The 12237-nt window shown below is 41.5% G+C and overlaps 1 protein-coding gene across 1 annotated transcript in view; it reads left to right on the top strand.

The window, feature by feature from the left end:
* The window catches only part of cfap20dc (CFAP20 domain containing), a 49294-nt gene that overhangs the window by 8372 nt on the left and 28685 nt on the right, over nt 1–12237 (top strand). The window contains exons 9-11 of the mRNA XM_076268652.1: nt 8773–8919; nt 9456–9569; nt 9906–10007. Coding sequence (XP_076124767.1) covers nt 8773–8919; nt 9456–9569; nt 9906–10007 — 363 coding nt within the window. The remainder of the gene's footprint in view (nt 1–8772; nt 8920–9455; nt 9570–9905; nt 10008–12237) is intronic.

Here is a 12237-nt window from a genome sequence, read left to right as displayed (position 1 = left end):
TGGAACAGATAGTTCCTGTGAGAGTTTGTGAAGAAATTACCAATTCTACTAGCATATGTAGAGTTTTCCATTTCAACAACTAACTAATGTTGATGTGATTCCAAATACTGCTTTGTGTGTAAAGTTAACTTTTCTTTTTCTTTAGTCTCATGTAATGGTGGCAACCCCAAGTAGTGCAATGTTCAGGCGCCAGGCAGGCGTATTTTCCTACCACAAAGAAAACCACCGTCAGCTATTTTAAATAAAATAAAGAAAAAATAATGAGGAAGACTCAAGTGTTCGTTTTTAAGAGTTCACAGTAGCACTCGTTTACTGAATTATAACAAAATAAACATCACATTGTAGTTAACTGCTTCCCCTTTTAATCTTGTTTGCAGCATAAGCATGTTTCAATTGAACTCTGAAATTCATCAAAAACACGAAATATAACAAAACAAAAACAAATGTTTGTTGGCTTTGTGTGAGCCTGTGGTGTGTTGTGCAGTGTAGCCTACGTATAGTGTGTGAGACTGGAGTTTGGCGTGAGCAGTTTAAAGATGTTGAAAGGACGAGCATGGTGCGGTTTTGTCTGTAACTCACAGCTGTTTTCCAAGATATTCTGGCCAGGTCCTATGAAGGTTTTCAACAGAACAACAATTCCGCTTGGCTTTTGGATATCCTAATCCATAAGAACTAGTGTGGATATTCTGTAGAATGATAATTCCTCTTAACGTTTCAAGTAACCTACTCCATGAGAATCAGTGTGGATATTCTGTAGAATGGTCATTCCTCTTAACATTTTTGCGTATCCTACCACGAAATACGAATCTTGTGTGGCAGGCACGCTACTGAAATGTCTCTAAACATATAAGGCTTAAACGAGTCAAAAGAAACTTTGTGAACTCGCAAAACAACAACTATTATAAACAAAAATCCGCTCATTCAGGCTCGCTCCAATGCTCTTTGCGTCTTGCGTCTCTCGAATCTGTCTCTCTCTCATTTTGAATGTGTGCGCACTTCCTATATACACAGGAACCACTCCCACATTGACGTGACGGGAAAGAGTGAGTTCTGTTTCATTCTGACATTACTAAACCAGTGTGAAAAATACTCTGAATTAATCATTCTGCTACACTCCCCCTTCCATGGAAAGACAACCCATGGTTGGTGAAGGGCAGAAAATGATGCTAAAAATGAAAATGAGCTAAAACCGTAAAAATCCTCCTCTTCGGAGTCTCATACAAGGTTTGCTTTTCTTGTTTGTCGACCTCATCCGCAGTAGGGAAGCAAGGTTTGAGGTTGTTTACATGTATATTGCACAGATCTTCTCCAGTGTCCACACCCTATCTTTTGGCAAGTAAGTTACATCTTTTCACAATTAACCGGGCCTAACTGCCGTAAGACTCGGTAGGGTCCTTTCCACTTCGGGGCCAGCTTTACAGAAAAGTGTTTTGCTTTGCAAGATTGAGGATGGTTGCGCTCCCACACCCTATCTTTTGGCAAGAAAGTTTCATCTTTTCTGTTTTTGTTATAGTTTCTAAGCTGTCTTGCCTTTGCTTTCTTACTGCTGATGTGTGCTTTATTTTGCAGATCTTTGATGTGTTGTGTTATGTATTGGCCGTTCCTCAGAACTGCATGAGAGCAGACAGCACAATGTCACACACACACACATCCCCCATCCACAAGGGGCGCCAGCTACTTTCAGTCTTATTGGTGATTGACTATAAGACCTGCTTAATGGCAGTCAATCGAGAGAGGCTCGAAGAACCGAGTAGCTCAGCTGCTGGGCCGATGCAGTGAACCTCCAGGCTGCTTTGCCGGGCGGCACGTGAACTTTGCACCTTTTCAGTATTCTGTTTGGTTTATTGGAGAGACTGGAGTGAGGTGGCCCGTCGGGACGGTACGCTGGCCGCCCCCTGGCTTCTCATTCGTCTGCTAGCTCAAACATACTGACTGACACGTCCTCTGCAGTCTGCACACATTCAGATAAGGGGGTTTAAGGTCTGAGGAACGTAGTAATTTCCCCTAGACGTGTAACGCCGGCTGCTTGACTAGAATTCCCTAATAGTTGCAAAACATCATAACCAGAGGTGTCAGGGGACTTTGACCCTTAAGTACAGTAGTTTATCCATAGGACCCCGAAGCTTTCGTCCCAGGTGCAGAATTTAGGGCGAATCGAAATTCAGGTAAGTATTGATTCAGGTAATTAATCCACGACGAAAGGATGAAATCATGCACTTCAAGTTCCGGTTTACCCTTTCCTTTAAGTTTGTTTGTGGATGGTAAGCTGTGGTCAGTTTGGGGGTTACTGTCCAGGTCTGACAAACGGACTTAGGTATTCTCTAAGTACGTTGGACACAAATTGAGAACCTCTATCTGACAGGAGGAAATATGGAACTCCACAGTGACTGAGAATTTCCTTGTGGAACAAGCAAGCAATGACTGGTGAAGATGCTGTATGCATAGGGAATAGCTCTACCCAGCGTGTATAGTAATCAACACAGACGACAAAGACGAGCAAGTATTAATTTCTTTTATGGACTACATGGTAGAGGCCCCATGATGTCAACTCCCAACATTTCATATCTTATATCCAAATATTGTATATCCAAATGATGGAATTTGGATATAATGGTCTGTTGGAGTTTGCCATTAGGTTTCTTGTTTTCTCCTTTGCAAGTCGGACATACTACGCAGGCTCAGACATAACTTCTTACGGCATCCCACATTTTTGGCCAAAAGGCCACATCATGGAGTCGTTTATAAGTTTTAAACATACCCTTATGGCCATACAAAGGGGAGTCGTGGTAAAGTTGCAAAATGGAAGGTATGAGTTTCTTTGGCATCCACAGTCGATAATGATATTTGTTATCTGACAGATGAATTTTACTGTAGATCATATCTTCGATCATGGCATACTTTCCCTTTGAAGCTTTGCATCCCTCAGCTAAGTCTTTGATGACTTTCTGTATCTCTGGATCTTTGTGTTGTTCCTCCCATAAGGTGGTACTTGAACATGGAAAGTCTTCTAACTCTTTCTGATTTGTTGTCATCGATACAGGAAGGTCCAACAGGACTCCTAGAAGGAGAGTCAGGAGCAACATTGAGTTTTCCTTTCCTGTACTCAATGACGAAGTGAAATTTCTGAAGGCGAAGTGCCCACTTCAGAAGACGGCTTGACATTTTAGTGCTATTTAACACCTACTGCAGAGAGGCGTGGTCAGTCACCACAGTGAACAATTTGGGTTCTAAGTAGTGCTGCCATTTTTCTAATGCTCAGATGACTGCCAGACATTCTTTTTCAGTTGCTGTGTAGTTCCGTTCTGCTTTATTTCAGGTTTGACTCGCAAAAGCAAACTTCCTCATGGCCAACTCCCTTCTTCTGGGCTAGCACTGCACCCAGCCCTACATCACTGGTATCAATGTAAACAAAAAAAAGGTCAGATCAAAGTGTCCCAGGATAGGAGGTGAGGTGGTGTTTTAAGATGTTAAGGGACTGTTCGTTATTTATTTAAGGGGCCACCGGAGGGATTTTGAGTGCTTCAGTCAAAATTTGCATGACCCTCCCTTGCCTGCAAGAAATTTTTCAATGACCCTCGAACAGAATTTTCAAAAAAGACATGACCCTTCCCTACCTATTCTCGATGTCTTAAGTTAACCTATTTAAGTTAACCTATTTAAGTTAATGGCGTGGTTGTCGTGAGAGCACGATTCATTGGCGCTTGCATAGTGTTTGGCGGTATGTCTACGTGCGCACCTGCCTACCATCAGGCTACTCAGCTACGAGTAGAGAATTTCCCCTTTTTGTATATTCACTCCAAGTTGGCCTACCATAATTTACCAACTCTGCACTGTAGACCATAAACTGGCCATTTATATTTTTCTGTGAAATAACCAAATGTATTTGTTCAAATTTATGAAGCAGAATTACGCACTAGGCTACTTGGAACGTAACACATTTTTGTTTATGCAGGAGAGAGAATGACAGCGATTAACAAATTGCACTTGTTGCTGGTTACCAATAAATACTATATATTTTTGCAAACAACAAAACCAGAAAGAATGGAGACAGCAAAGCTAGAAATGGGCAGGAACAAGGTCAATTGGTACATATGCTTGTCAAAACGGAGCTGGATGTGTGGATGAGTGAAGCACAATTATGCTTTACTAATGTTAAGCATGCACACTGTTTAAAGTTACACGGTAAACGTAAAAAACGTGAAAGTAAACCAAAGGTAAATTTAGCCTTTTTAGGGCTGTATAATTTTGACCAAATGAATATAGGCTGTTAGGCGTGAATAAAGTAGGCTACTTTGTTGCTACTACTGCAACCCTTCCAACGTTAATGGGGACATATGTTGACATTTTCTCGTATTCTGGGTGAGAAACCCGGATAATCTCCCTTATTTTGAATGTTCAATGTTGACAGCTATGGAATGAAAGAGAACATTATATGGCGCCAGAAATCACATTCGCTCTAGAATCTTTGCTAGTGCCTAGATGACCCTCAGTCTCCACTGAGTCTCTATAAAAAGCCACAGCGCAAGGCCTTTATTTTATTCCTTAGGCTACTCTGCAAGAAAGAAGGAAATGAGGGATAAACGTGGTGTACAGAGGGGTTCCCGAAGTGTGAAGACAGACTGTGAGTTACATGGAAAATATGCACCAAACAAACAAGTTATTCCGCTTGGACTTGCAGGTGAAGCCGGGAAAACGTCTCCCAGACCGCAAAATGCGAATCTTGTGTGGCAGGTACGCTGCTGAAATGTCTCGAAACATAGGCCTAAGGTTTAAACGAGTCAAAAGAAATGTTGTGAACTTGCAAAACAACAACTACTATAAACAAGCTCCTTCAGGCTCGCTCCAATGCTCTCTGCGTCTTGTGTCTCTGACTCTCATTTTGAATGTGTGTGACTGTGCGCACTTCCTATATACACAGGAACCACTCCCACATTGACGTGACGGGAGAGAGTGAGTTCCGTTTCATTCTGTCATCACTAAACCAGTGTGAAAAATACTCTGAATTAATCATTCTGCTACACTCTGCTAAATCATCAACACTGGGGGAAAAAAATCACTGGATTTACTTGATTTTATCATGTACATCTGTTGCACATGAATTAAATGTCTAGAATTAGTCCAGCATTTCTTTCGGTTTACAAAATTGATTCATGCTGTGATAACACAATTTGATCAAGTAATTCCAATAAAATTGATTAGGCTTAGGCCTACAGTACATGAAATATGAATGTAATGTCAACATGATTGTGCTATACAGGTGGCATGTACTAAGAGTAGGCATTCAGATGTACTTAGTATTGCAACATCAATGTTAAAGCTGCAGTTAGCAAGATTTTTTTGATCATATTCACTGAAACCGACACTATGCTCCGACAGAACAACATAAATCAGCCGGTTTTAGAAAAAACCTGCACTTCTACCTCCACCTAGAGCCTGTTATTTGTTTTGCAAAATTCCACAGCTCCCGGTTCTTCTGGTCCAATCAGAGCAGGGCTGTGTGAGATCTGAGTGTCAATCTCAGTCTGGTGCAGTCTGGTGCGCACTGACGAGCACAAACTCGATGAGAGGGTGCTCGATGGTAGTGGGGGAGGGGCTTGAGAGCTTCAATCAAAAGTTGCATGATCCTCCCCTGCCTGTAAGAAAAATTTTAACCACCCTCCAGCAACATCTTCTAAAAAGACATGACCCTCCCCGACCAATTGTCGATACCTTCCGCCCACGCTCTTAGACGCTATGAAAACACATTGACCTGAACTACCGTTTTTAAATCAACCTCTGCTTTCTGATCTTACACATCACACTTCACCAAGATGGTGGCCATTTCAGTAGATTTACTCACTAACATTGTTGTGGAAACACAATAAGCATGGAAACTAAATGCACACTTCCTGCAACTGCATTAGCCTACTTGAAGTTACTCCTCTAAGTATTTACATGAAATAAAACAATAAAACATTGAGACCATTCAACAAAGCACACTGGGTAATAACAAATTCAACACATGAACTTGTTGCTATGGACTCGTCTCTAGGCTTCCTCAGTCATTGTAAGCTACCGAAGCTGAACATTATCCAAAACTCAATTTCTCAGACGAGCGTCAATGTGGGAGCTTGCTACACTCCTTCTCAAATGAATTGAAAAGGCCGTTTGCACAATTTCACAAATAATCACAGGGACCGACAAGGACTTACAACTTTTTCCGGGTTTATAATTTTAACTTGTCCCCGCTGTCTTGCCGTTTTAATATTTTCCCGTAGAATATCCCATTGTAATACTCTATTAGTCCTGCATTCTGGCCTGTCTCTGTGTTGTCCTGTTGTACCCCTTGCCCTTCCAGTGAAACAGATGTATTCAAATCATTTTTTTTTGCTTGCTTGAATGCGAACTCAGAGTGACGTTAACCTAGGCCTATTTAAGTTAACGACGTGGTTGTCGTGGGAGCACGATTTGGCGCTTGCAGTGTTCGGCCGTAGGCTATGTCTACGTGCGCACCTGCCAGGCTACTCAGCCACGAGTAGACAAAGAATTCCCCCTGTATATTAACTCCAAGTTGGCCTACATAACTTACCAACTCTACACTGTAGACCATAAACTGGCTATTTATGACCAAATGTATTTGTTCAACTTTATGAAGCAGAATTACGCACTGCTAGCGAAGAACAAATTGCACTTGTTGCTGGTTACCAATAAATACTATATTTTTTTTTTGCAAACAACAAAAACAGAAAGGATGGAGTCGAGACAGCAAAGCTAGAGATGGGCAGGAACAAGGTCAATTGGTAGAAATGCTTGTCAAAACGTTAGGAGCTGGATGTGTGGATGAAGCACAAATATGCTTTATGTTAAGCATGCACACTGTTTAAAGTTAGGCTACACGGTAAACTACAAGTAAACCAAAGTTAAATTTAGCTTTTTTAGGGCTGGATGAAGTTGACCAAATGGATATAGGCTGTTAGGCGTGAATAAAGTAGGCTACTTTGTTGCTCCAACCCTTCCAACGTTAATGGGGACGAATGTTGACATTTTCCGTATTTTGCGTGAGAAACCCGTGAAATCTCCCTTATTTTCATTGTTCAATGTTGACAAAGATATGGAACAAGAGAACGTTATCTGGCGACAGAAATCAACAATCAAACAAGCCACTTTGGTTTTTTGCTGTTTTCATTAATACAAAAGATGGGTGACCCCCCCTCCTAGACAAAAAAAAGTTAGGCGACCCTCCCCTCAACAAAGAATAAAAAGACATGACCCTCCCCTATTTTCCTCCGGTGGCCCCGTTTATAAATAATGAACGGTCCCTAAGTCCCCTAAATCTATCAAACTTGCCAACTGCAGCTTTAAGGGAAGATAACTTTGGTATTTAAGACTTCAAGATGAAGTTTTAAAATGAAAATGTGTCATGACACCACTGATACTTTGTGCATCCTCATTGCCTAACACACTCATGGTGGGAACAAAGCATGATTCATCTCAAAGCATAACAAGATACAACTCAGCTCCAAATTGTACTTGTCTCTAGGCATAATCCTCTTTAAGAAAACTCCAACACTGGTCAACACTGTTAGCTGTGTGATTATCTCAGTGTTCTTGCAAAGACTCATGGGAACACAATGAAATGGGGACACCAAGGCATTCTATGTGTTCATTTGCCTTACTGGTTCAGTACTTAGATGCTTCACATTGATCTTACACGATTCTGTTGGATAAATTCATTGGTGTGACTATGTATCAGTTCAACATAATAACATTGTGTTTGAGAGAAAAACATGAGCTTATTTAATTTCATGTTTTGTGGTTTAGTAACTGTGACAAACCATCTTTTCCTTTCTTCCTTACCTTATGTGATCCAATTAGAAAAATGGATTACTCAATTAAAATGACTATTTTTGTGTTTCATTCAAAACGAGACTGTTTAATTGTAACATAATATAGTTTCATAAATTGGACAGCCCTGACTTTTCCTTTTTTACAGTGAAGATGAAGTGATTTTTCAACTGGCAACATTTGTGCTTTGTGGGAGTTAGAAGTCCTTTATGAAACATTGCTTTGTATTTTCGGTGTAGCAGTGTGTGTTTAGTTTACTCTGACCTTGTATGCTAGTCTTTGTAGCTCCTAGCACTCTTTGGGTTGTTTGTTTTCTTTGATCTACCCTAGAAAGAAAGCGTCTTTGAACACGCTGCTTGTCTGTTAGTGAACTTTTAATTTTCCTGGTGTTCTTCTGATTGAGAGCCTGCCAACAGAGACAGCACACAGTAACCTCACACACCCTTAAGCTCTCTTCTAGAGAAAAGATATGAGCCCATTCATTTCTTTTGTAATTCTGCTTTCATTGTCAGTTGTATTTCTTACGAGCATCTGTTTATTTAGGCCTGTGTGCAGTGTTATCTCAGCCCTCTCAGCGGATGGTGAGAGTACGTACAGTCAGACGAGGGATTGAAGAGAAACAGCTGTGTCAGTTGACATTGTGCTCAGTTGTTGATAATCAGGAAATTATATGAAACTATAACGTTTTCAGAGCATCATATTTGAATTGACAAATAAAGAGGAATGCATTTTTTTCACAAAAAGAGCAAAAAAGTGTGGATAGGATTTTCAAAATGTATCAATAACAATGACACAGCTGAAGTTAGTTTTGCTGGCATTGGGCTTGTGAGAGCTAGATTGATAATGATCAAAACTGTGCAGCATAAGTGTTTGGGGAAAGAGTCAACACTGATGTTGGAAAACAGAAAGACAGTGCTTATGCATGTTCCTGTCTGACCATCACTACAGAGCAGACAGGCCCCCCGGCTAGTGCACGCAGTACCAAGAGCCACGACTCTTCCCATGTGGCCTTTGGCTCCAGAGTTGCACGTCCACCCCCACCCATTGGGAAGAAAAACAACCCAGCACCCAGCAGGCAAGGACAAGAGGACAAAGGTACGCACCACAACAGGCTCTCAGGTACCCTCCGAGGAGGACCCTGCAGCTATATCAATGCTGACCAAATAATGTCATAGCGTTTGGTGAACGTCAGGTGACTAGCTGGTATCTTGCGGGGTCAGTTTTTGCTGTAGAATACTGGCTTAGATGATATTGATTGGAACAGAAGATTCCCTATGTGTTGCATTGAGTAGCTCAGAAAGTTGCATCTGAAACCAGATCAGAAAGTTGCATTGAATTGATTTTGTTAGTCTTCGCCAGCTCCTGTTGCCTGCACTGAACTGAGCAGAGCTGAGATTTATGTGTGTTCCTCTACTTCCATAATTTTCAGTTTGCCAAAAACTAGAATCTACCCTCTAGTTAGTGCTACTGGATAAATGATTTTGTAGCACAGAAACTTTGTAGTGTGAGTGAACATTTAAAAAAACTTTTTTCTTTACCACAGGCTCAAAAACCCACTCTGTTTTTACCCATTTGGTGCTTTGAAGAGATGTAGTGCAACGATCACTTACAGTATGTTTCCATGGATACAGGCAGATCTTGGAAGTTGCAGCCTCGTCCGCCTCCAGACAGGCCAGCATCTGAACAAACTCAAACCAGGAGGCCTCAGATGCACAGTGCTGGGAGGGAAAGGCCCATCTTAACAGGTTACATACCGGATCCCTAATGTGCATGCTGTATTTTTCACTTTCTCAGATGTCCGGTTTTAGCATTTCAAATGTGTTCTCTGTTTAACATGCATTAATGTAGGCCGTACAAGAGGCACTCCATGTCTAATTTGGAAAGGGCTTGATCAACGTTGAATGTTGTTATTATAAAGCTCTTTTGAAAAGTGTTCCCTCTCATCAACATTTAGCTTTGAGCAGGGAAACACAGTTATTATTATTTTGCTGCTATTCTACCTTGCATACAGAGTTGCTCCAAATAAATAGCCTGTCGTGGTGCATTTTCTCTTGATTTGTTATACCTTTGTTTTGTTGTAGAAAGAGGAATTGTACCTCAGAAATGGGATGAGGTTGAACAGGCCCCTACTCTTCATCCTGTCCAGCCTGCCATCGGCCACAACAGAGCAGACGCTTCAGAAGGTAGGAAAGAAGTAAAGTTAAGGGAAAAAAAATGGGCCAAGAGTGTGTAGCCTAATGTGTTTTGAGACCATGTTGTGTAAGGGATAATGTATAGAACGCCGGTCATTATTGGGAAAAAATAAGTCCCGACAGGACGACACGCCAGCGGAGGGGTCTTGCTTCGCCCTGAAGGGACTTATTTTCCCAATAATGACTGGTGTTCTATACATTTTCCCGCTTATTATACAGCTACATTATAAACTCTTTACATTTATTTGTTACCGTTTCGTTGTGCCTTTTGCTGAGAAACAAATAGTTCGGAACACACGCTGAACTTGAATCAAACGTTCTATAGAACACAGCTGATCAACCGTCTGCCTTCACTTTTGAATGAAAATCTGTTGCCATTGACAGCGGTCATTATTTGGAGGTAGAACTTTGGGAAATCCCAATCAAGTCAACAGATCGTTCTACTTGCATTGTGAAGAGCCGTATAATAAATAGTGATAATACACTATGAATAATAAATTGATTGATTGAACAAAAGTCCAGATCCCTAACCACTACCAGCACCACCTTCTATTTAAGATGTTTACATACTGAAATTAGAATTTGTGACATCTATCTACCACAGACTGGTTACAGCAGCAACAGAAATGGGTGGTCTAGTCACTGAATGGCAGAGACTGAGAAGGTGTTTCTTGAACATTGGCTTGCTGTTGAGTTCAGGGACTATACTCTGAAAAAAATGCATCATGTCAGCAGGTGTCATGATGTGCACTGAAGAGAATATTTGCACAGCTGTGAGAATGCACAGCTGTGAGAATATTTGTGACAGATTTAGCAAATGATATTTTGACATTTAAGGAGGTCAATAAAATTATGTATTGCTTGTGAATAATAATCTCGCAAAAATCAGTCAGGTCATGCAGGTACAGTAGGGTCAAAAAACAGGTTAATTTTTGGCCTCCGTTCTCTATATTAAAATCTGCGAACTGAGCCGAGCACTAAATTGGATAAGCTGAGACATGATGCATATGGATGAGGAGCAGCAGACTGCTGTAAAGCTGCCTGGCTGTAAATGTAGGCACTGTAGCAGCACTGCTGTAATATGGGTGTAATTGCTGGACATTGTAAGCGCCCCCTGTGTTTAAGCCCCCCCCCCACCCCCCCCCCCCCAGCCTTTCCTCCAGACCCCCTCCTCCCAACCAGCCTCTCGAGAATGAATCAGAAAGCACATTAAGTTCACCCTCCATTCCAGGAGGCAATGAAAGATTCCTCGTGCCGTCTGCCGAAAGAGGGAAGTTCATTAGCAGTAATGGGACATTAAGTATACTGTGTAGGTCATAGGGAAGTCTCCAGGGTTGGGGTAGAGGGAGGGGTTCACGCACGCTGTGAGTAATTAGGAATGGTGATTATGGCATGACGTTTAAAAAAAAGAAAGAAAGAAAGAAAGAAGCAGAAAAAAAAGACGTGCGTTGAATGCCTTATCAATCCGAGGAGCTCTCAAATGGCTGGCTGCGGCTAACATTGTGTGAAATGAAACAAATGACTAAAGTGCTGTTTTATTTGATTTCTTTTTTTCAAAAGTTCATCTTTTTGTCCCAGAGTTTATATATCTATCATATTATGAAAATACTTGAAAGATGTTGGAGGGACTCCTGCGTCTCCCTGCGATGCTGTGTATTTTTCAGCAGAAAAAGCCCATCGTTGGGCTGTGCATAGTGACACGGAGCTCTGCTGGCTGTGGCTGTGACTGAGCCATAGTTATCGGCTCCCTGGTCTCTGGTGAGGCTCTGGTTCGGTTCCAGGGTATTTTTGTTCTTTAGCGCGAGGACACACTGACCCCAAAGTCGCATACATCCACACGACGCTCCCATTGTGATTCAGCTGCCGCATCGCACCCGCTCTCATAATGATGTTATTTGTGTGCGGATGGGAGAGCTGTACAGGAACACCAAACTGCCGAATTATATCCTTCCCCATCCACCCCCAATCACATACATACACACACACACAGACACTCACACAGACTGTAGCAATATAAAATATGTTCCTCTCCAGTTTTTCACTTTTGCTTATGTGTTTTTTGAAACACTCATTGTTGTGCAATTACGTTACCTTGGATTGATTATCCTGCATTTTTTACATGTGGTCATGAAGCCAGAGATGAGGAAGCAGATGTTTTTTCTTGTGACACGAGTTGCATTATCTTATGCACTGCATTTAGCTAATCCCATCACTGCCATTG

The sequence above is a fragment of the Alosa pseudoharengus genome, unplaced genomic scaffold (assembly GCF_046254945.1).
Source record: "Alosa pseudoharengus isolate Yale_2024_CS ecotype anadromous, Long Island Sound unplaced genomic scaffold, YU_APseudo_1.1 YU_APseudo_1.1_scf_5, whole genome shotgun sequence".
NCBI classification, from domain to species: domain Eukaryota; kingdom Metazoa; phylum Chordata; class Actinopteri; order Clupeiformes; family Clupeidae; genus Alosa; species Alosa pseudoharengus.
The sequence above is the reverse complement of the archived record's forward strand: the minus strand, read 5'-3'. Positions and strand labels throughout refer to the sequence as shown.